This window comes from Gavia stellata, chromosome 1, assembly GCF_030936135.1.
Source record: "Gavia stellata isolate bGavSte3 chromosome 1, bGavSte3.hap2, whole genome shotgun sequence".
NCBI classification, from domain to species: Eukaryota; Metazoa; Chordata; class Aves; order Gaviiformes; family Gaviidae; genus Gavia; species Gavia stellata.
Genome location: NC_082594.1, coordinates 131,393,003 through 131,418,153, shown reverse-complemented (window position 1 = coordinate 131,418,153; position 25,151 = coordinate 131,393,003). Strand labels below are relative to the sequence as shown.

Genomic DNA, 25,151 nt, shown 5'->3' with positions numbered 1-25,151 from the left:
GGAGTTAGTATAGAATCTGAATGTATAGTGGATGTTGAAGCACTGGCATCTTGTATTTTCTTGGTGAAAAATGTTCTCAAACTACCTACTTAAATGTCTCTATTGCATTTGTACCATCTGTTTGTATGATTCTCAAATTAGGGGGCATAAGTTTGCCAGTACGTCAGGTATGATCATAGTGACTTAATCTATAGTGATCTGGGAAGGGGGGAAAAGGCAGATCACGAACATATCGTGGGAAGCATATGAAGCAGGGACTCCAGCTGAAAGGGAATGGAGCCTGTGTGGCCTGGGGACCGACAAGGTTTGTAGGCAGAACTGTGCTCCACAGATTCAGGGTGCCAGCTCTTTTTGGGTCAAGGTATTGGCACGTGAGCTGCTCTGTGCTGACTGCACAGAGATTCCTGCTTTCTGGTATAACAGACAGTTACCCCGGGGGTAGAGCTGTTTCTGCGCTGAAGTAGCCCTAGCTTCAGGGTCCCAGGGAAAAGAAGCAATAACATCAGGAGACGTTTCAGGTGATGCTTTTTCTGGACTGCAGTTGAAAGATGTGCAATTTCTGCACTGTGCTTTAACATGGTCATCCTAACATACTTTATCTGATGCACATCCACAGAGGATTTCTAGAACATCATAAAGTTTCTTAGCTATTCTAACAGTGCAGGTAGGAAACATATTTTACATAAAGTCACTGGAGTCAAGGCAGTAATAGCTTCCTTACCATATGGCATACTCTGTGCCTCCTTACTGTCTTGATATACCATGCAAGAGCTCTTCTGGGAAGCAGGGGATGGGGAAGCACAGGTGGAGGAAGAAAAGAATACAGGAACATGGGAGGGATGAAACTATCTGATAAGAAAATGGAGAGTAGGGCTGTAAGAAGCTATAGCCTGTGTAGAAAAGTGTGGTTAAACAGGCATGTAAATGTGCAGTGGAAAGCAGGAAGCTCTGAGGGGAGAAATAATTGTGGGAAGGAGCATCAGGGTTTGAACTGAGTGAGGGGAGACAGGGAGATGAGAAGAGGAAATGTGCTCTGACAAACAACCCGCTCTTCTGGGATCCCTGTAGGGGCAGATCACCATCTTAGTGATCATCTATGTATAGCCTTGCTTTCTTCTTGAGCTCTTACTCTCTTGGTGAAGATCGGGAACGTGGGAAGCAAAAGACAAATGTTATGCCTGTGAAGTACCTGTTGCATTGCCTAGCAACTGCTCTATGCCTGTAATAATAGAAGTACAGCTCTGAAGCCTAGTGAATCCCGAGTTTCTACAAGACTTTGTTTAATTTATGTATGTTGGCATTCTGTATGCCTCTTTTTCTAGGCAAGCACCTGGCCCTTCTCAGTGTTAACAAAAAGCTGGCTGCAGTCCTTGGGCCAGGTAGTAGCTTAGTGGGAGGTGAGGGGCTTCTGCGAGTGGTGATGAGTGCTCTGATGTAGATTCCTAGAAAAACAGGGGATCAAATGGCAAACAAGGAATTGAGTAGCATAATTCCATTTTGTGTGATGGAGAAAAGAGGCTGGGTGGTCAAGAACTGGGGCACAAGAACTGGAAGTTAGAATTGCCGTTGGAGGAAATGGTGTGCTTTTCATTGCAGTGACTACCTTGCAGCTCCTGTGCTGGAGGTTCTCCCAGAGCACTTAGAAACTGACTCAAGAATATACCTAGAAGTCAAGCAGATCTTTGGGATGGGCTGAGGGGGTTACCACCTGGACTTAAATCTGTAGGCATTTGTGCGAGCAGGAGACATTAGCATGCCGCTAGCCCAAACCTGCTCTTACCTGTCAGCAAAAGCACTTAAACATTGGATAAGAAAATTGTCTTCATCTGAAAAACAGACTTACTTTGAAAGTAAAGAGAATTTTTCAGCAAATTTTGAAGGAAACGGGCTAGGCTTTTCTGAACTATAGATCATGTTAAAAAAAAAGTCCTATTCCACTTGGAAACACTTTCTCATTAATTTTTCTTGAGTCTGAGTTGAAATTGAGTCAATTTGAAGTCCTTTTTTTTTTTTTTAAGTTAAAAATAGTGGTACTTGGCTTTGACTTTTAGTGCCGTTTTGTGGGGTTTCATAGTTGTAGGTCTTTATTATTTTTTTTCTCCCCCATACATTTGTAAGAGATTCACAGAAGTGAAAACGGACTACATCAGTAAATAAATTCTCTCTACTTTGTTATAGATGTTGCTTATAAAATTTAGCAGGAAAAAAATCATGTAGCCAGAGGCATAATGAAGTTGATGTTCCTGCCACACAACAGAGTCTGAGGGTTTGTTTTGGGCAGCTTTGTGACTGGGACTCCCTGCTGAGCTTGGTGGGACCCTCGTTTATAAGTCGAGCAGTCTTGCACGCTCTTACAACTTGGCACGTAACAAGCATTTTCACATAAAACATTGCTGAGTTACTTTCTGAATATGGTGGAATTCTTTGGAAAGGTCGGGGAGGTAATTGATCATACGCTGACAGCTTGGGGCAGTGAGAAAGTGGTCAGATGGAGGGCTGGGATGCAGGAAAACAAACTTTCCAAGATGGTAACTGTCACTTAGCCAAGCTATACATGTTTTAAGCTTTTTAATCTTTGCTCACAACCTCAGCTGCTTAATCATTTTTTGCTGCTTCTCTGTGAACTCTCTTCAGATGTTGACATTTTACTGGTACTGATGCATCCACAGTATTCCAGGTGTGATCTTGAGCTATAGCAGTATTTCTTTGTAGAGCCCTTTTAGAAACTCTACTGCTGCCAAAATGGGTAGTTTCAGAACTTTGATAATCTCTTCCATTATTCTTTGACCTTTGGGTCAAGGACGAGGTTTCTTTCAGGAACCGCTCAAAATGTTCTTTGCAGCTAGAAAAATAAGACTTCAGTGTTCATGGGAGTTAAGATGGCAATCTACTTGGATATCGCGTATGTTTGCAACAAAAATGTTCTAATTTCTCTACGCTGTGATCCTAAGTTTCTGTATCAGAGTGGATAACGTACAAAAAAGGAGTACACTGCTTCAGCGCAAAAAAGAGTGAAAGAAGCTACCATTTGTTTTCTGAGATCTAGTTTTCACTGATCTTGTTTACAGCTATGTTTGGTTGCATATGCAGTCTGGCAGCGTAAAATTATGCTAGTTGTTAGTCTCTCTGCAGTAAGATAGAATATTTTGACTGACTTACCGCGATCATTTTTAGTCAATCCTGAGGTAATTTATACATTATTACACTGACAGGGGGAGAGAAGAGACAGGCGTAAGTGAGGCTTTATTAATGACTTAAAAATATAAAAGAATCTGGCAAAAAAATTGCATGTGTTTAATTTTACCAATGCTTTGTGACAGAATATGGTCGTGGATCGGATTTTCTCTGGTATTCAGCCAACTGGGACGCCTCATCTGGGTAACTACCTTGGAGCCATTCAGAACTGGGTGAATCTGCAGGAAGAGTGCAGCTCAGTGCTCTACAGCATCATGGACATGCACTCCCTCACCATGCCCAAGGAGCCAGCTGTCCTGCGCCAGAACATACTGGACACCACTGCTGCCATCATTGCCTGCGGTATTGATCCAAAGAAGTGCTGCCTGTTCCGACAGTCGCTGGTTAGTGCTCCTGTTATGTTAGATTTGTTTCTCATTAAGTGGCTTTCCAGACATGTTAATGAATGAGCATAGCGTTACTGAACTCCTTTACCACCTTTGTGTCGGTGGTCCTAGAAAACGTTAGCAATGTTGGATTTCAAATTTATCCCTTGCTGCTGTTTTGAAGTGCTGAAATCATGATGGAGAAGTTCATTTAGGGTTAAATATATTTTAAATTTCCCAAGCAGAGCTAGGAGCTTGCGCAGGTTATGAGTAATATACCGAAAAGACTTGTTAGGAGAGCATTAATTTAGCTTGGTAAGTCTCACTTTAGTCACAAAAGGTTAACTCATAAATGCATAAACATAGTCTGTGTAACCATAAAGGCAAGTAAAACATGTTTCTATGGGTTTGTGTCAGCACTTACCACTTAATCTGCCAGCTGCACGGTATCTCCAACAGGTGATTGGCACGGTAAGTTTTGTATCAGTTCCATCGTAATCACCAGGGAGTTCATTCTTCTCTGAGATTTTTTCCTTCTTCGCTATAACCTCCTTTTCATATGCACCTTTTTCCACCTGATCTGATAATTCATATGTGAATTATTTGCTTCCTGACCACCCCAAAGGGTATGGGGCTTACCTTCCTACTTGGCATGTGTCAGTCTAGTCTATTGCATTTTCCTGGAACACAACTTAGTTTCTTGCCTGATTAACTTTCTGTAACTGACTCTAAACTGGCAAACTTTTAATTTCTCACAGAGGCAGATATGTCATAGCTTCTGCTTTTGTGAAGACATCTTTAAACGGATGTCTGACTCGCAACAGAACTGCGAAGGCAATGTGCACAGGGTCTGAATTTTATTGGTGCGAGACAAAATCATGGTATTACATTCCTCCTTTGAACATAGTTCTTTACAGGCAGAGTTTCCTGTGGTTGTCAAACTGTATGCCTGGTGGATATTGAAGTTATGAAGACAGATACACGTTCTGCTTCACTTTTCCTCTGTATTAAAAAAACGATCTAAATAGATTAGCTCAGAATTCTATTAGAGATATGTTTAAATTAATTTATCCTTTGTTCAAATCTGCTTATCCTTTTAAATAAGTTACCAGCTTGGGTTTTAATTTGGCTGTACTCTGACTTAACTTCATTCATATTGAGGCTGACATTAACTGGAGTAATTGCAAGGTCAGTTACAAGCCAGTGATGCAGTAAAAACCAGTCTGGAGTTTTGTTTTTTTCTTGTTTTCAAGCAACTGAACAATTTGGTTAGTTACAACACAGGATCAGTGCCTAGATACACAGAGAGGACTCTTCAGCCTAGAAGATAGATGATTTGCAGGTTATGGTTAGAGAGGAATAAAGTAAAGGTTTATAAAACTGCAAGTGAAGTGGAGAAAATAAATAGGGAACAACTGTTTTATCCACTGAAGAACATGAACTAACAGGTATCAAGATAAGCTAACACCTGATAGATTCAGCACAAGCAAAGCAATGCTGCATTTCATGAAGTCCACAATTAGGTTACAGAACTCTTTGGCAGAGGATAGAGCGCATGCTGAAATGTGTATGAATTCAGAAAAGGACTTGACAAATTAATCTGAAAAATCTGTTGAGGACTGTTACACACCTGAGGTGCCACCTCTACAGGAAGTGCTGCAGCCAGAGTTGGGAGAGTATTTATGCTTTCCTGTACTTATGCTCTTTTCTGTTGGTTGCTGTCAGAGATGGGTATTTGATCTGTTCCAGTGTTGCTTTTCTTACGTTCTTGCGAGTCTAAAAGCTAAACTACTGCTGTTCCAGGACTTGCTAAAGCCAACACGCAGGCTTCCCTTGAAGCCAGCAGATTAGCAGTGAGAATCTTACATTGCAGTCAGCCACAGAAAGCATGTTGTATCTTTCACAGAGATTGAGTCTTTCGGTCCCCAAAGAGAAAGTATCAGACTCAAGAAATGAAGGACTGTAAGTGATGCTTCTACAGAACCAATACAGTCAACAGGCAAGGAAAACTTTACATAGCTAGACTTGAAAAATGTTCAACTTTATCAAACAAAAGTTTCTACCAAAGATGATTCTGGTTTATGTTACGGTAGTTAGGCTGGCCTCTGTTAAACAGACTACCTTTTATCTTAATTTTTCTGGCTGTCCTTATCTGTCCAGATCTAATGTTTTTACTTCTCATTCAATCTAAACCATTAAGTATTTGCTTTCTGTGGGCAGTGTCTGATATCTTGAACCATATTCTTACTAATACTTATCACATGTGTATCAATACAACTTTCAGAAGTGGCTGATTCTAGCGGATTTTTGTAAGTTCATTGTTGTGCTGCAAGCAGAAGAAGGACTGTTACAGTTATTTGTGAATCCAGATTGTTTCAGTAATGGTTCAGGCTGAAGTGGTTTGTTGACTTCCCAAAACCAAGTCTATTCAAGCTGTACATAGTGCTCAGGTATACCCAGAGGTGCACTATGGTCTGTTACAATTGCATTGGCAGGACCAGACGTTTCTCTGGAAGCAATTAAAAGGAATATCTGCGTGTAGCTCTTGATGCGAGGAAAGGAGACAGGAACCTTGCTAATGTGATTATTGTTTTAGTATGATAATCAGATGGTAGGTTATGGAATGTCATAATATTGAGATGATTGTTCCTAAAAACAAAGGTGTAAGATGGATTGTGGCTATTGCTAATCAAGGAAGTTTATTGCTCGATTTTGGGTTCGTAATTGCTCAGTTTTCAAAAAAGGAGTTTCTCTCCTTTTCAACCACTGTAGCAGTCTCCAAGGGTGGTCCAAAAAGCCACGATTTTGTTTACAAACGTTTGGCTGAGGTGTAAAGCAAAGTGACCAAAACCAATTGTATACTGAAATAGGTTGTACTTCCAGAGGTCATCAAGAAAGCAGTGAAAATCCAGCTGCAAATGGAGAACTAGTTTAGGCATTTGGTTATGGGCAAAGTACCTTTCTCGCTTTCAGTGCCAGATCAAACTGATAAATGAGGGAGTGCTCAGTAGATCAACGTGCTACAATTATTGCGGTATCTTCAGTTCTATCTTGAAAATTACCAAATCTATAGATCTTAGAAGTGCTACGGCACTTACTTCTGATAAACACTTCTTTTCATTTCTTTTAAACAAGCATCATGCGATGAAATTATTCTGAAATAAGAACTTTTGGGTTTAATCACCAAAACCAGCTACAACTAATGACTGGTAGCACCCCGATTCTGTAGCAGTATATAGCAGAATGAAATTCTTGCACTGCAAAAGTATATGCTGGTAATGGTAAACTCCCATTAAGGGAATTGTTCATGCAGTCACTGTTGTAAATGCTTCTGTGTCCTCTTACTTCCTCTGGCTTAACTGGGGCAAGAATGGTCTAGAATTGCTGAAGAGGGGGTCTTTTTTTTGTTTGTTCGGCTTACTCTTTCTGTTCTTTCCTGTTGCTGCTTGTATTGCTTCTCTGGAATATGTTTGCCATATGTGAAAAAAATATTGATTACTTTGTTTCTCAAAAGGCATGTGCATTTGGGTAAGGGTTTCACTGACAGTAGGCTTTTATTTACAGCAGGGTTTATCCAGATTGTATCTCTAATCCAGAGCTATCTGAAATACCTGCCTCCAGAATTTTTGGGTGTTTTATCATCCTTTCCAATACAAGCAAGAGACAAAAGACTGAACAATATTAATCACAGATCGACTGCTGGGAAAAAGTGTGGTGAGAACAGATACCTCTCATGTTTACACTAGATCCAAAACGTGCTGCTACGATAAGGATACAGGTGCAATTGTCTTGGAGTCCCAGAACTGATTTCAGTGATGTCTTTGCCTTGCAAGTAAAATGGAATAAAAGTCAGAGGAATTTTGCATAGACTGATTTTTATTGTACAGCTTAGAGGCTACATGGCCTCTGTTCTTAGGTATCAGATATACAGCTAAGTTACTTATAAATGGAAAGTGGTAGTTTGATGAAAATTAGGTTTGTGTGCTCCAGAATCTACCATTTCTAAATTATAGTTGCTTATAACTTATATAAACAGAAAGTTAATGGCTGGCTCTATATTTGGTCTCCATACATAGCAGTTCACCAAATACCTCCCACACTTATATTAGCATATACAAACTTGAAGTCCAGCTTAGGGAAGTAGCGGCTACAAAGAGCAAGTGATGATAACTTGAAAATATTTAGAAGCAAGAAGGATGATGATGAATATTTAGGGTAGTGTTTGGAACTGCATGGTCTGTGAAGGGTTCTGAACAAGCACAATTAATTACAGTATCTAGGAAAACACAGTTGTGAAATATGTTGGACATCAGAATGGCCTCCCAGTGAGAGAAGCTCTTTCATTACAGCTTGATTAATTAAATTTTCTTAAGTAGGAAGACAAGTCATAGAAGTGTGACAATTTCTGTAAGAATAAAAATTAAAATAAATGCATATTTCAAAATTATGCATTTTTATTCGGAGCACAGCTGCAAGTTGTATGAAATGCTCTTTGCTCTTAGAGAAAATAATGCCAAGATACGCTTTGAGTGGCTGCCTTTGCCTGCCAGGCATAAAAGAGAAGTAACAGAATAATGACTTATAAAACGTTATCCTGAGAATACTGGAAGAAAGAGCAAATATATTCCTTAAATTGTACCATAACTGATAAAAGCTGTAACAGTCATCTTTCATAAAACTTAGAATGTTTTATTAAAAACAAAAAGGACTACAGGGGTGGGGGGGGAATAAGGAAGACAGTAAGCAATCTGCACACATGGTAAGCTTATATGTTATAAACCATTTTCTGTGATTCCTGGTGGGTACAATACACATTTCAGTTCTTACCCGTAACCATCTTGTATCTCATCTGCTTCACAGTCAAAACAATTTTAGAAACTGCTGTTGCTTTTATGTGGTCTCAGGCTGTTCTTCCTGTCCACCTACCTATCGTAGCAGACACATGCTAAATGTCCCAAGAGAAACTAAAATTCCGTCAGAGTTGATTCAGCAGGCAGTGGTTGATATGCTGCACTAACACTTCTCTGAGGAGTCCTGGTAGTTTCTGGACAACGTAACGTTCAGTTTCTGGGCGGAAAATTGCAGTCTTCAGCCTTCTGGATGGGGTGATTTATTTTTGGAGTATAATCAGCTGCAGTATTCTTGCAGTGTGCAAGCAAATTGAAGCAGTAACTCTGGGAGGTGGGAATTTGCCAATTTGTCTTAGCCTTAACTCCAAAAGCCAAAATACAACAACTTAAATGTGTGCACTAACTGTTTCACTGCTATTATTTTCCAGAAATATCCAGCTGCTTTGTTTTGTGGGCAGAGTTTGAATGGATTCACGCTACTTCTTGTCCAATTTTCAGAGGGGCTTAAAAACTTCCATTGCATCATAGCTTATAAATTCATTGAAGTACATTAATTTAGCATGGTCCATTGAAAACTTCCTGTCATAAGAGGAAGTATGTGACTATTTAATTTAGAAAATTATGCTACTTCTCTCATCCCTCTGTTTTCTCCCCCATAGGACTGGGCTAGACATAACTAGAGCTCAGTGGGAAGAAAAGTCATGGTTCAGTAGGATTTCTTTTGGTTTTCTTTTCCTTAATTTACCTGGTTTATTTCATACTATTATGTAGCTGTTATATGTTCCTCTCTCCACCAGTCTTCTGGATACCCCAAGCTAATTACTCAGAGTATTGTGGGTTAGACTAGGAGAATGGTTCTGAAAATAAGTTCATTTCATAATGAGTAAAGGTAGGGTAAAGGGTGCCTGGGCCAAATTACTGTGCTCTATCTGGGTTTGTAACCAGTATAACCTCATTCCAGTAAGGGTATTCTTGGTCAGGCTCTTTGGAAAGGAGAGACAGATCTTATTGCTGTAAGTTTTAGCCAAATATAAATGAGAATAAGTTATTAAATTGTTCAAAGGTGATAGTGAAAGCTGTAAATACTGATAGATTTACCAATGATTGCTAAATAACCACACCCCCAATTCAACGTGTTGCTTAAGGTGTTCTTTAAATCAGATGTTGCCTTTGTAACCACGAACATATTCCACCTACACGTGAATTACTTCTTTGAACAGGAATTTGGGATATCATGACAAATTTTCTGTCATAAAAGTATCTGGCTGGGTGTTCGGTTGCTGTGTGCATTTGATTCAAGAGCAGTCTAATTTGTCTTGTTTATGGTCCCATTATTCTCTCTAGCTGTATAATACAGAGATGCATTACCAAGTATCTTGAACATATTGTTTGCAACCTTAGGCATTGATAAAATCTTACCTCTTCTTCAAGAAAAATAAATGTCAGCAGTACTTTCTTCTAAAAGGCCTCTGAAATATTTTGGAAGCACTAACTGGTACTTCTAGGAGAGACAAAAATCCTAAAAAAATGTTTCATTTCTTTTGAAATTTAGGACACTTTCCCTCCTCTGTTCGGATTTCTTTTAGTACATAGCTATCCAGATTACCTCCCCAGACCTGTTTGTTTGTCCTTTACACTGTCAAAATCAAATCTTTGAAGTTTATTGCCTGTTTAAGATGTATCCCTTAATGAGGTTACGCTGCTGAGGGGAAGATGTTTCCACACAACAGATATGCAGCAAATCTGGAGTACCTTACAGAGAAGGGCTGTAGGTTGCAACTTGGGGAAACCCATCTTGAAAACGAAACAGTGCATCTCTTTTTGCAGGAAGCCGCTTCAGCTGCCGACACGGTACTTTGTATAATAAGCCTCAGAAAGCTGCCTTCCAGCATTGCTGATTTGCCCGCTTTCAGATCTGCTCGCAGTGTCCATGCCTTTCCTTCTGTTATTTTCTGGAATCTCACTGCTTGCTGTCCTCCTCAGCTGTATGTCTCGACATGAGAAGTCGTCTAGAATTACTTGGACTAAAAGTAGCTATTGGTTTTCCATGTATGTATCATCAGCTGTGGCTGTGACCAGGGAATAGCAGCAATAACTTGGTAGGGAATAGCTAGGATCAAGGACAAAGTAACAGATCTGCAGGGAGAAGCCCTGGGGTTGTACTTCAGCATATAAAACCCCAGAGATGATCCAAGTGTACAGTGTGAGCCGAGTTTAATAATGTCAAATGGCCATACAAGTGAACAATTAAGAAGCAGGGCACTCAGCCGGGTGAAGAAACGGAGATGTTTGTGCCTTCTAGATAACTGCTCATTCTCATTTGGAAGTGGTCACCTCTGTGAACAAAGTCTGCTTAAAAAAAAATAAAATAAAAGGAATCTGGCTCTGCAGACTCAGGCTTGTCGAGCCACAAGAAAGGAATGTAAATAGTTTGTTCTGAAAATAACTCTTTGATTAGTGATTAGCAAGCCACGTTGCGGGGGATGCTTAATGCAATGGAAATTGAAGGAGGAAATGTGTCGCTGGGAATAGCAGGGAGATGACCATCTCAACCCTTTGAGAAATGTTGATGGTTTTTACAGACTTGTAACAGATTAGGAAAGAAAACTGCCTTAAAGTGGGTGAGAGTGCAGAGCAGGAAAAAAGGAGAAACTTGGTGTGTGTACTGAGAAAAGCAAAGGGTATGATTCGGGCTGTCTAAAAAGAGGGGTTCACTATATAGATCTCATTAAGCTTTTTTTGTGAAAACTGCAAAGTGGGAAATAGTTGGCTTTGTAAGGGAAACAGTAAATACAGGACTTATAAGACTGTTAGTCCTCCAAATATTTTTAGCCAAGCTGCAAGAAATATTTCCTGAGAAAATATGTTCATATTGAAAACAGGCTATTATATTCTTTCAGGACACAAAAGTAGCTGGAGTTGACATGAAGGATTTAATGGATTCGATAGCTGTTTTTCAGCGTTACCAATGATTGTGACATTCTAGGAGGTTGGTTTGACATACAGTTCAGGAACTGTCACTGGTTGTGAGTTTTGTTCGTTGGAGATGTAATTCTGTTTTTCTGTGGTTTGTAGTATTTCATACTGGGGTATTTGAGGGAGAGAGCACTACGGAGAAACTGGTGTCTTCATTGGAGAAGAGCTAAGCTTATTTTTATCTCTTCTCTTTTGGGCAGGTGAAGCGTTCCTGAAGTACGTTATAGGTCCAGAGAGTAGTTCTGTTGGCAGATTTCAAAATACAAACCAAATTAAGTTCTTTACTGGTTCAAGTGTACGCAGAATAACCTTAATTGGTTGGAACTCTATATACTTTTATTTCCTAGAGTCGTAGTTAGATTTTGTGTGAACTCCTTTAAAAAAAAAAAAAAGAAAAAAAACAAGCAAAAGACCTCTCCAACAGTCCTGTTCTTTTTAGTGAAAATTATGTGAAAAGTGATGCTACTTTGACAAAGGTCTTCCTTGCGACGGCATGATAAATGCTACCTAACAGAATAGGAAGCAACTGAAAATCATTTGACAGATCAATACAAAGATGAGATGTCTTTTCTCTGTTTCATTTCATTATTTAAATTTACTGGAGGGATTGCCTCTGTCCATAATACTTTGGGGAAATAAAAATCCGTGTGGGTGAAGATACCAGAATCTAACAGAAAATGTGTTACTGGGATTGTGCTACTGACCCACCGATCAAGATGATGATAGAGATCAGGCGATGTTAAGTGAGGTGAAAGAAGCTGCAAATTTAGTACAGGGAGCAATAGTATTACACTTCAACTATCCACATATAGCCTTTGTCAGGATGAAACATACAGATAAAATTTTCGGATGCAACAAATTATGCTTCCTAGTTTTACAGTCTGTTAGAAATGATGCCATTCTACATTTGCTTTTGAGTGGTGCACAGGACCTAGTTCAGAATGTTTTAGTGGAGGGCTCTCAGTGGTAGCAACCTCATTATAGCGGTGTTGAACATTGTGGCTGGAGAGAGCAGACCAAATAAAGTGCGTGAATGTTCTATTTCAAGAAAGAGAGCTAGGTGAAAATGAAGTCCAATTGTCAGAAATAAATAAACAAAAAGCAAGAAAGCTACAACTATCCTGGAGGTCCTGCTTTAAAAAAACAAATGTTTTTTAAAAAAACCCAACAAACCCAGAACTAACAGTTAAATGTGTGACACCACTCATGAAGAGAACGTTGGTCCAGCAAATTCCTTTCCATGATTCCATAAGTTAGGATGCAATCATAGGAAAAGATTAGATTTTCAGAAGGGAAAACTTGCCCAAATGAGAACAACAAGAAGGCATATAAAATTGGCAAGTCCCCCTTTATTAAAAAAAAAAATAAAATTAGGGGGTCTAAAAAGGAATTTGAGGAGCACCCGGCAGATTCTTAAACTGATCACTCAGTGGTCTTGCATCAAAAACAGGAGATCATTTAGGGGATCAGTGAGCGCAAAGTATAGGAGGCACTCAGGGTTGATAAGGCCCTAAGAGCAAGGCTCAGTTCTTGGCATTGGACTTTGCTGCTGAAGGTGTTGGGAAGGTTGCCACTTTATGCATTTTGTAGCAGCAAATCAGAAGAGCTAAGTCAATTTATTGTACATTTACAGAAGCTATTAGGTAAAGATAGACAGTTTAGACACCAGATGGCATTCAGCAGGGAGTCTGAAAAAACCTCAGATGTGAAATGGCAGAACTGGTGGGCAAGGTGGGCAGTCTGCCACCACTAATGGTCAGTCTGCCACCGTTAATGGTCACTGTGCCAGAGGAATAGTAGATTGCAGTCATGTTGGCAGTACACAAGCAGAGCTCTAAATGGGCGCCCGGAAACTACAAACTGATAATTTTGACTTTTGTCTTATCAGGGATGGTAGAGTCTTCAACAAAGAATAGGACACTGAGTGCACAAGTAAACAGTCTCTTGGGAGAGTCACTATGGTTTCCTTAAAGGGAAATCCTGTTTCACTCAACTGCTGGACTCCATGAGGGTGTCAAGTAAGCATGTGGATAAAGGGCATCCCAAGAACATAATGGATTTGAATTTTTTGAAAAGCCTTTGACAAGGTTCTATAACAATTCTTTTTTTTTTTTAAATGTATTCAAGGAAATGTTCATTACTAGTCTTGCGGCTGGCTAGAGTTGAAAGCCAATTAGGTTATAGCAATCACTTTTTTTTGAATGGCACAGTCAGTAGTCATGTTACTCAGGGATTCATGCTGGCAGCAATTCTGGTCAACATCTTCATTCATGACCTGAAGAAGGAAGCGGACAGAAGTTTGTGGGCAATGCTAAGTTCTTCTGGGTAGTCAAATACTATACCAAGGAAAGGAACTCCAAAAGGACTCGTAAAACAGCATGGGCAGGCAAATTAGTGGTAGAAGAGCTTTAAATGCAAAGTAAAGCATCTAGGTAAAAGTAATCTAAACTTTCTTTACACAGTATTCAGATGAGTCACAACGTAGGACAGTCTTGGAGTCATTATTGGTAGTTCTCTGAAATCATTGGCTCAGCACAAGCGATTTTCAAAAGAGCCAACAATATGTCATCATCGCTGTATCACCGGGAAGGGTATTGAGAACAAGACAAGTGTTTTGTCACTGTACAAAACTTCATTGTGTCCATATTTTGAATATTGGGTAGAGATTTAGTGTCTGCATCTCAAGAAGGAAGTAGTGATTTAGAGATGATACAAAGAAGGGGAATTAATGCTACAGGAGATGGAGTAGCTGCCTTAAAAGGAAAAATTTAGAAGTTTGGGATGCTTCAATTCGAAGAGGAGAAGGCTGAGGTGTAGACGCAATCAAAGTTTACCAAATCAGAAAAGCACTGGATAAACTGAATGTGGAATTGTTCACCAAATTGTGCAATACAAGAAAATGTGGCATTCAAAACGAGTAAACAAGGAGTTTAGTGGATTAATGAAAGTACTTCTTTACACATCAGGTTTGAACCTCTGGAGCTTGTTGCTGCATGTGGTTGTGAAGTGGGTGGTATCAGCAGGTTCAGAATTAGACACATTTACGGGTAACATGGATACTAACAGGACTGGGCCAGGGATAATACCTTCTCATATTCCCTAGTACAACAGTTACAGATGCCAGAAAAATCTGAGGGGAAGATAGTGTAGGAAGTGATAGGCTCATGTGCTCACCCTAAATGCCACCTCTTGTTGCTACTCCTGGAAACAGAGTGCTAGGCTACAGCTACCTCTGTTGTGATCCAGTACAATATTATTTCTTACGTTCTTATGTTTTAGTTGTTTAATGAAGACATTTGCTCAGAATTTTAAATGGACTCTGGGCAAGAGGCTGATTGAGTTTGTCTGAGAGAATGGCTTCTCCTAATTGTGATCCATTGGTATTGCTCAGTGCCAGAAAGGAAGCGTAGACTGAGCCTTTACTTTACTGGTATCATACACATCTTCACTTCTTCCAGTTTCTTTGTATCCAAAGTTGTCCAATCAAAGTGATGGAGTACTGTAGCTTAATGAGTAACCACATTTGAGGTGATGCACGGTGACTGACCAAACGCAGCAATTACTTGCCCCTCTTGCCAAGTAAAACACAGTAGCTTAAACCATGATTTAGTCTGACAAATGATTTGTGGCTTAAGCCTAGTACCTCCTGATTCACAGACCAACATACAGTCAGTTACTGCAATTTGGGTGATGAATGTTAACTCATTAGGCTCCACTACTGAAATTTTTTCCAACTGAAATCTCTGCCCTTCTGTGCACTACTTCAGCTTTTCTCCCTCTTTTATCAGGCTTTTTTGTCACAGTATTCAGCACTCTAGCCTTACTTAGGCAAGGACTGTGTGCGTTTGAGGATTAGAAGTGAGTATAACTTGCTAGGACCCAGAACTACAGATTCAACTCAACAAATGCTGTTCACATCACTTGGTGTTTTGGTAACTGATGTAATGTCAAAGCCACTGATGCAATGAAACACACGTGCAGTCTTGGCTGTGGAAGCAACATCTGACAGAGCTGGATCAATGACTGCATAGCTTTTAAAGGGAGTCCTTGTCAACACAAGTGCAACAGAGCACCGTCTCCTCTCTATCCGTGACTAGAAGAAAGGAATGAGAAACCACTTTGAACCAGATGGTGATTCCTTCTAAATGAAATGGGGGTCTTGAGCTTAGTATTTGCTATAAAGTTCAATTTACTCTTTGTATCTTGCAGAAGGTTCATTTGGTGCATCTTGCTGCACTTTGTCTTGTGCACAGAAGATTGCAGGTCAAATAAGCATGAGGAAATTAAAAGAAAAAAGAAAAAAAATCCTGTGGGAAAGGCAGAAAGAAGGGAAAGAGAATCAACCTAGAATATTTCATATCTCTAACCGCTGAGCTGTTGTCTTGAGGTCAGATACCTCTCTGCAACACTGACAACCAAAATAGTCTAATGACTGTTAGCTAGGAAATGACTACATTTAAAATGTGACAACAAAGGAATTGCCATTAACAATGCTAGTAATTCTTACTTGTTAACAACGCTTTTTACTGCCTTCCATGTGGATTGTTGTATCATGTTGCAAGCATGAAGCTTTGAACATCTTCGAGACAGTTAGCATGCTCTTAAACATCCAAACCTGCCAATATTGAAAAGAGTGTATCAAACATGTAAGCAAAGGAGCAGAACATAGATCACCTTTTTCTTTTGATGATTATCATATACATAGCTAACTAACAACAGACAAAATGACAGGAAAGAAATTAAACAACAACGTATGCATCAACAATGCTCGCCTCTTTTACTAACCCTAAAATGAATATTTGAAATACAAAAGCTGAAGAGTATATATAAAGAAGCTAAACGTGGGTTCATCCAATGGAGGTTGTTGCACAGCACATTTCTTGTCTCTGCCTGTAGAAAGTCTTCCTCTTAGCAGGAGGAGGCAATCACTCTGTCTGATGTCTTTCTGGAACTATTAAAATTCCACTATCACCACAGTCTCCCCAGAACGGTAAATGAAGAGTTTGCTGTATGAGCTTAAATGGGATCTTCTTTCCTCTCTCATCTTTTCAATCCACACTTGTAGCAAAGGGTATGTGGAGGCCTGATCCTTCTCTTTCACCTCTAGATCAGTATTAGTTTTGATAGGATTGCAGGACTGAGGGACAAATAAAGCCACCGTTCAGGCTGTACTGTAGTTTGACTTCAGCTATTATCCCTGTTTTGCAGACAGGTCAGGGTCATTAAGACCTGTTGGTGCACCCAAAGTCCTGACAAGCCTCACCTGGACCCTCCACCCATGAACCATCTGCCCAGTGCCCCAGGAGCTCCACTTGAGCTCAGGCTCAGTCCCCCAGTTTTCACCTGAGCCATGTCACAGTGTACCTGTGCTCAACCCTGTCCCTGCCACCCTGATTGTCTCACCGGGCTTCCTGGATTGACCTCAGATGTGATTAATTACCTTGCCCTGTCTGATGATCACCAGACTGTCACCGTCACCACCCCTGCCCTGATTAAATACTGCAGGATGCTGTCCTAGTCAGGGAGGTAACTGTTCCTGCCACAGCCTTGTGGAGCAGCCCAGCTCTTCTTGTTCCCTGGCCGTTAGCTCAGGCTTCTGTGAAGGACCTGCGGTTATTACACTGCCAGACCTGCCACAGTGTAATGTAGCTCAGGCAAGGACTCAGGGCAGTCTGGCCTGAGCTTAAATGGGGCTCCTGGGGCCATGGGCAGAGGATGGAGGACTCAGGTAAGGACAATTAAGGGAAATTAGTGCCTTCAGGGAAGAAATGAAGCTTGGGTAACTTACTGGCACTGGAAATGAGAAAGGCAAAGAGGTTTTGTAACTGTTCATGTATTATCTCAAAGTGTGGGGAGGCTGTGGCACAGTGGCCAGCAGTTGGTTAGTTTACATGTGCGTTCAGCTCTGTTATTGCTAAAGCACTTACTTTCTTTTTTAGAATGTGAGTGGATAGGATCAAGAACCTTGCTATGCTGCTTGAGTGTAGTGCGTTCAATCTACGTGGTGTCCAAAACTTTCCCTTAGCTTGTCACTTGACCTTACTGAAAAAGTAATAGACAAAAATAAATGGTTTTCTGATCTCTGATGCTATTTATCTGTATTGATTTTTGAAAAAATATGCGTGTAAATGCAGAAGATTAAAATAGATTCTGACTTCGTACTTCCAGGTTCCTGAGCACGCAGAACTTGCCTGGATTCTTGGGTGCTTAACTAACGTGCCACGTCTGCTACGCTTGCCCCAGTGGAAGGTATGGACAGTTTCTTAAATTGAGAGGAAATGTATGGGAATTCAGTAGCACTGCTGCCCTTGAAATACTTGTTATCTGTGAAGTATCAGCTGTACCTTGGTGATCCTTGCTTTAGGTTTAAGTAATTCTCTAGTCCTGTAGTGGAAGGAGGGAAACGTGTCTTTACAGGTCTGTTGCTTTCAGTGAACATTTTTCTGCTGGAAGCTACAGGATACTATTTTTGACAGAGACTGGCAGAAACTGTGCTAAATAGGAGGGTTGTTTAGTGTTGTTAAACTGATTTTGCTAGAATGATTGGAGTTACTTCAATGCTTATTTAATAATGCAAAAGAACCACAAGATATTGCAGCAGAAACCTTGAGCCTTGCTGATTAAGGAGTTCCATAAACAGCTCTTCTTTTCCCACCATGAAGAGTGGCTGTTCTGTAGATCTTATGGAAGAGAGCACAAAAGAAGCATATGTTGGAAGAGGAGTACAGAAATTATAAATACTAAAAATGTGCTGAGTGATAAAGTTAATGCACCTTAAATGTTTGCCTTTACAAGTTTCAAATGTTCATCTTCTTCATCTTGGTACTGCATCAGCATGACTGCATCAACTGAATTCTTGCATTTAATTTCCTTGTATTGTATTTTGGCATCTAGTAAGCAGAAAAACCAAAAGGCAGGAGAGAAGCATCAAAAAAGGGGAAAAAAAAAAAATCCTAAGAGCAGTTTGGCTTGCAGAGTTCAGAGCAGTCTTAAATACCTCCAGATGTTTTCTTTTTTCCTGTTTTTCTTCTTAATTAAATAAAAACAGTAAAACTTAAATACAGCAACCAGCGTTAATGCATGGCATAGATTAAAGCCAACCTTTTCAAGCCTGAGGTTCTAAAGTTAAGCTCTTAAATCCAACTTTGACTGGATTGACTTTCCAAATCTACAGATAGGTGTTACAGGTGCTAGGCTTTGCAAATTAGGTCCCCTGAACCCTAGGCACTTAGAGATGTAGACAGAAGACAGGATCTGTATGAGAGGGTGAGAAAAAAGATGTTTGAATAGTCTTAATGAAATAAATAAGATTTTAAGGATTTTAGTGTATTTAACTATTGTTAAAAGCAAAAAGTAGATATGCCATTGCTAGAACAGAGTGAGTATCCGTAGCCTGACTATCTTAGTTTAAATGATCCATATCCTAGAGCAGTAAAGGACTTCAGGACAGCGGGTGGATTGTTGGGAGCAGCATGAACTGATGGAGAGAACACTGGACTCTGCCTCTGTGGCTCTGGGTTCTCTTCCTAGCTGTCACTGACTCTCCTGGTGACTGTGTGTGATCACTATGTCTTGATCTCTTTTCTGTGAAACATGGGTATTCATGCCTTTTTACATCTTACTATAAAGTGTTTCAAAAATTTACTGCTGAAAATGCTATTTAAAAAAGTAGGGGTTATCAATAATAAGTGTAATAACCCAGCCTGATTGTTCTGTATTTGTAATCATTTGTAATCATTTTCACTAGTAAGGTTGCAAACAGAAAGAAAACACAAGCCTATGTTTTCTCCTCGCTACGATATCAGAACAGTGTATAAATATGGGACATAAAATGGGATGTGTGTATTCACAAGAAGTGGATTTTACATGGCACGCTTTTCTCTAGAGTTACACAATAAGTTACTCAAATTAGTCAGAATTCTAATTAATTAAAATCACGGGCTTCGATACCGTTAGCCAAAAGGGTGATTTCTCTCTGTTTTTCTTTTGCAAACAGATGAAGCGTGCCAGCCAGAATAACGAAGGAACTGTTGGTTTGTTGACTTATCCTGTGCTTCAAGCAGCAGATATTTTGCTGTACAAGTAAGAGGCAGAATGTGAGCCCGTGGACAATGTCTGTTCAGCTGCATTAGAATGAACGTCCATCAGCAAAACATGCTTACTTATTAAGTGGGGGAGCTGGGTGTGATTAGATCAGAAGATTGGATATGGATGACAGCTTTTTTACCTTTCAAGTGGCTGGTTGAAATCTAGCCTGGTTTGAAAGCAACTGATAGGGCTGCAAAGAGAAGCAGCTGGTCACTTCAGAACAATTCTTAGGGAATTACAACACATTGATGTTTAATTATACATGTTACATGTTCACACACATACATATATTATTTTTTTTAAGTAGTTATGCTTTATTTTATGCAGTGTACCGTAGAGCTACTTAAGCTGGCTGTATATAGTACACCCATATTAGTGTGGGATTCTGTGTAGGCCTGTTGATACTGATGAAAAAGTGAGTAATTTACTGCACCTTGGGGTACCCGGGCGAGTTCAATTTTCTCTGTGGTGTCCTATGTGCTGCAGTGGAAATACACCCTAATGAGGGACTGTAGCCTAGCTGATAATAGAACTTGTAGTGCGTTGTTGTGACTGGTTGTATTTCATAATATGTTTTAAACTGTCTCAGTAAGTTATTTTGATGTTCTGAGCGTATGTACTTTGTGGAATTGTTCTGAAGTGAGGTTGTGAATATTTGTCGGGACAGAGAAGCGATGCAGAACTATGAGGGCAGGGACTTTGGGAGGACAGAGTAACCAAGGTTGGCAAGTTGTTAACCCCGAAAAATCTATCTAGAGAAATTTAATCCTAAGTGATCATTAGTAAGGGAAAACAGTAATGTTAGAAGACCGATAGATGATATTTCTAATTCACTTGAATTTTAACTAAAAATAATGGGAAGCAAAAGTCAGAATGAATTTGAAGATTAAAATAATCTTCTAAGCAGTGAGTCCCATTTGATTGTCGAGCAGTGTTTAATGGTGAAATTTAGACAACTATCAGAAATCACCTTGTTTTGATTGAGCTCAACCACGAATGTCTCTTCCATTTCTAATAAGACCATGTGATTCATCATTCCTTAGTGAAGCCTGTGGTTTATTTGCTACCATGTGTATTGACAGCAGGCTGTCCAGGCAGAGTGCAAAACAAGGAAGTGAAAGAGAAACAATCTCTCTTTGAAGAAATTTGACATAATATCTTTACTAAGAAATGTTTCGATGTGAAAACATAATATAGGGAACAAGAATCAGGGAGAAATGGAAACACAGGAAGGGAACGGCAGTCATGAAGAAGAACTAAGAGCTGGAGGAGGGGGAGAAACAGTACTAATTCAGATGAACCAAGCATCAAAGAGACAAGAAAATGGACAGAAGGTAAATACATGACAGAAAGGAATAAAAACAGCACCAGGACAGAAATATTAAAAAAACAGCAAGGAAAAAGGCAAAGAATCATGCAGAGGCATTTATAAAGACAATATGTTTTCTGTTTAGTGGCAAACTTTGTGAATATGGAACCATTTTGGCATATGGAAACATTTCTTTTGACCTGCTTAAACTATATTGATTATAGTAACTGATTTTCTTTCTGTTAGTTGTAGGCCACTGTGATTTCCTATTGGCTACTGTAACTGTTTTTAGGTTGCCTTGCTGACTGTTTGGTGGGGAGTAAAGGTGGACAAATTGATTCCTGGATGTCAGCCCAGTAATTCAGAATCGGAAGGAAGGAGTACCGTGTTGAACTGAAATTTTCTGGGAAGTTAAAAGATGCATAGTGAACTTTCGTACGCTGGAACATATCCAGGATTCAGAGCCGAATACCCCACAAGCCTTAGGAAAAAAATCTGCTGGGGGAAGGGAGAGTAATCAGAAGCTGGCAAGACTTCAAGTCTGCTTCATCTAAAAGAATCATGCATTTTTAGCGAGTATGATTAACTGTGGGAAAGAATCACCAGGGGAAGTAATGGATTCTTCACCTCCTCACGTCCTCTGGTGCAGAGTGTGTTTTCCTCCAGAACTGCATGCAAGCTATTGAGTTCAATACAGAAGGTTAAATGATCCTTTAATCCTACCAGTTCTGATCTGTGAATGATAACACTTGTGGCAGTAGAGGCACTGGCCCACGTGATATTTATAGAATGGTGACCCATGAGGAAGAACCACTCTCTTCTTTCCTTCCCGTGATAAATCCACAGTACTAACTTCTCAACAACAGTTATGTTTTCCTGAGACTTGACAAGGCAAGGTGCTTGGGTTTATGCCTTGCAGATCTTTCTTACTTTGTTCACACACTGTAACACGTGCTCTTTGATCTCTAAAGAGACAGCAGGAGATACTACAAAAACCTTTCTTTGAGCTGAGTTTAATGATTTGCTCTTGTTGGTGTCTTTACCGTGTATGTTTTTGCGAAGCGCTATTTTAGCCCTTGGAAATGTGCTTCAGTTCAGCACAAAAAGCAGACTCATCCTGGGATACAGGCAGTTTGGGATCTTGTTCCCACAGCACCTATAGCTAGCTGGGACTGAGCGCTTGGCTCAGTCTGGCCCTCAGTCGTGGCAGAAGCGGTGACAGTCTTGAGTAACGTTTCAGCAGAAATGGAGAGCTTTGCTGAGTTTCCTGTATCTGTCTTTTATTAAAAGGTCGACACATGTTCCCGTTGGAGAAGATCAAGTCCTGCACCTGGAACTAGCCCAAGATATAGCGCAACATTTCAACAAGAAATACGGAGAATTCTTCCCTGTGCCCAAAGCCATTTTAAGTGAGCTGGTCTTGGTTTTGTTTTTTTTTCTCTTTCCTCCTTAACTGCACTTCAGGGTTGAAGATAGATTTAAATATTGTGGAACTATTTTCAGGGATGAAGAAAAGGGAGCAAACTGATGCTAAGGGAGTAGAAAATTAAAAACTGACAACAAGAGACTAGAGGCTGTGAAATTGAACTCCCAAGATAGACATAAGGCTTTACAAATCCCCGGTAGAGGAATGTATGCGACGTCTGGTATTCTAGTCCAGGGGGCCAGATGCACTCTGCTGCTGCCAGTCAGCCTTCCTCTTCAAGTATTGGACCTTTTAGGAGTTGGGTCTCTGCTCCATGTTTCTAGTTCAGGAGACATGCAAGGAGCAAGACAAGAGCCCTCTAACAAGCAGAATTCTTCAGTGTCTGAGCGGTAGATGTTTACATTAAGCATGCTAAACAGCTTGTAGGTTTATTGCCAGAATGATCAAAAATGGTTTAAGTGTGTTTCATGTATACTCACATATTTCAGTAAGGCTCTCTTACAGAGCTTGGACTTCCCATTTTTGATCTTAGACTCAGGGAGACTTATAAGGAAAATCTTCTCAGCCATTTTTGAGCTATAAGGTCATAGGCCGGGGGGTGAGGAGGAGTCAGATGGCGCAAATGGCATGTTTGTTAAGAAACGTGAAGAATTGGGCAAGGAAGAAGCATTGCCTCTTTGTTGTAAGTAATGTAGAGGAATGCACAGCAGAGACCTTCGCCCCTAAAAGGGCAAGGAGCTCTCACCTTAGAAAAGACAGGCAGTAATAAACCTTTCTCAGTTTTCAAGCCTCAGTGACAAAAATGGTGTTAGACCCGGAGCGGAGCTTAGCGAATACTAGGTATTGCAAGCTCTGCAGTTTCTAATGAACAATTAAATACTAAGCATTGTAGTGAGGAGCTAGGTATAGCCTACGATGCAGGCGAGACTGTTTCCCAGGAAATAAAAAGCTCAGTTCGAAGAAAAAAAAAAAAAAAACCCTCAAAAAAAAAAGAACATTTAAACTTCCCTCATGAAAAGCATACCTTCATAAGTGCACAAGTATATGCAAACCAATGAATATCCTAGATGAATGGAGGAGTTAGGGACCTATTCAGATGCGCTAGCTGTAGGCAGTTAGATTACCTGGGCTCCTTCAAATGTACAGAAAAGAGACAGACCCTTCCAAAAGGTGATTCAGAACAGAGCACTTTCTGGGGCAGTCTGAAATGTACCCTGGAAGAACACTTATCCTTTCACTGAATACATAGGCCGTCTATGAGTTGGCTGTATTAGGTCTCTAAAAACAATTGGTGTGAGTACTTTCTAGATCAGTGGTACTGTGTGTACTCCATGAATGATGTTTCTTGGTGAAAGACTGAAACAGTTTGGGTTTAAGCTGTTACAAAAAGTACTTTTGCAATATTCCCCTGATGCTGCTATTCTATTTCACGTACACGCATATATCTTAGTAGCTGATACAATACCTACACCTCTCTTACCTGAACAGTGCTTTTCCTCTAACGGAACCAGTTAGTGTTCAGTGAGGGAACTTTTAATAACTGTCTTTATCGATATTTAGGAGAATGACCAAGAAGATTTTCCTAAAGAAGGAGGGTACCTGTTCTGGGATTCTTTTATCACCAGTGGATTTAACCTATTTCTCCACTGTTACAGAACCTTTCAGTAATTTGCACTCCGAGCTCTCTAGGTAACTTGTCCTCAGTGCCAGGAATACAAGGGAGGAGAGAGTTTTCAGGGAAGATCAGCATGGAGCCACAGAAAATATTAGGAAGAGTCCCAGCAGAAGTTTCTGCTTAGTGAGGAGGGGAGAAATGGAGAAGGTTTTCATTTAGTTTATGGGAGAGAAAAGTGGCTTAGAAGGACAGGGAGGGCAGAAGGACTAGATGGGAGCGTACGCAATTGTGCTCACAACTCATTTTTAAGCAAGGATAAACAGAGAACTTCGTCATGCTTCTATAAAGTGTTCTTAGCAATTGTCCTAAGAAACCGTTGTCTGTCTCTGTGTGTGTGTGTGTGTGTGTTCATAATTATTCCCCTTCGTTTTTTTTAAGGTACAACAAAGAAAATAAAATCCCTCAGAGATCCAGCAGTGAAGATGTCCAAGTCAGACCCACAGAAGTTAGCTACTGTTAACATAGCAGACAGCCCTGACGAAATAGTGCTGAAATTCCGCAAAGCTGTGACTGACTTTACCTCTGAGGTGACCTACGACCCAGCCGGTCGCCCTGGTGTCTCCAATCTGGTGTCCATTCATGCTGCAGTAACGGGGCTTAGCATCAAAGAAGTGCTGCGCCAATCTGCTGGTCTCGACACCGCTCGCTACAAAATGGTGGTAGCAGAGTCAGTTATTCAAAAATTTGCACCTATCAGGAATGAAGTCAAGAAACTCCAGGAAGACAAATCCCATCTGATAAAGGTTTTAGAGGATGGAGCAGAGAAAGCCAAAGAACTGGCTGCCCCCATCTATCAAGAAATAAGACGACTGGTGGGATTTCAGTAGAAACTGCTGTGCAGTTGTAAGGACTTTTGTTTCCTGGGATAGACATTTTGTTATTTGTATCTCCTTAATCATTTTGGTTTGAAACAAAAACTTTTTTCCTGGAAAATCCAAGTAGAACATTGAAGGTGTTTGCATTAAAAAATGTGCGTGAAGCCAGATATTTCCAGTGGGACCAGCACTGAGCTTGTCTGGATAGTCAAAGAGGGAGGGCAGAAGCAATCACAATTCATGAAGAAATCCCACAAAAGCAGAACATAAGATTGCCCAAATGGGGTTCTGGGTTTTTCCATTGACCACTGCAAGAAGCTGAGATGATCAGAATCTAGCAGAAAGATTTGTAATCTTCTCAAGAACATCCTTAGCTGTGCATGTGATCTTGCTACAGATGGACAACTCATCCCGTTGGTGGTTATTTAGCTTTGATATGGTGGTTGAATGTG

General features: G+C 40.2%; 1 protein-coding gene across 1 annotated transcript in view; it reads left to right on the top strand.

The window, feature by feature from the left end:
* Window positions 1-24,711, top strand: part of WARS2 (tryptophanyl tRNA synthetase 2, mitochondrial) — a 135,596-nt gene extending 110,885 nt beyond the window's left edge. Inside the window, exons 2-8 of the mRNA XM_059823158.1 lie at window positions 1,323-1,397; window positions 2,199-2,266; window positions 3,321-3,578; window positions 17,555-17,635; window positions 19,383-19,468; window positions 22,074-22,192; window positions 24,263-24,711. Of these exons, the coding sequence (XP_059679141.1) occupies window positions 1,323-1,397; window positions 2,199-2,266; window positions 3,321-3,578; window positions 17,555-17,635; window positions 19,383-19,468; window positions 22,074-22,192; window positions 24,263-24,711 (1,136 nt within the window). The remainder of the gene's footprint in view (window positions 1-1,322; window positions 1,398-2,198; window positions 2,267-3,320; window positions 3,579-17,554; window positions 17,636-19,382; window positions 19,469-22,073; window positions 22,193-24,262) is intronic.
* Window positions 24,712-25,151: the final 440 nt, after the last annotated feature.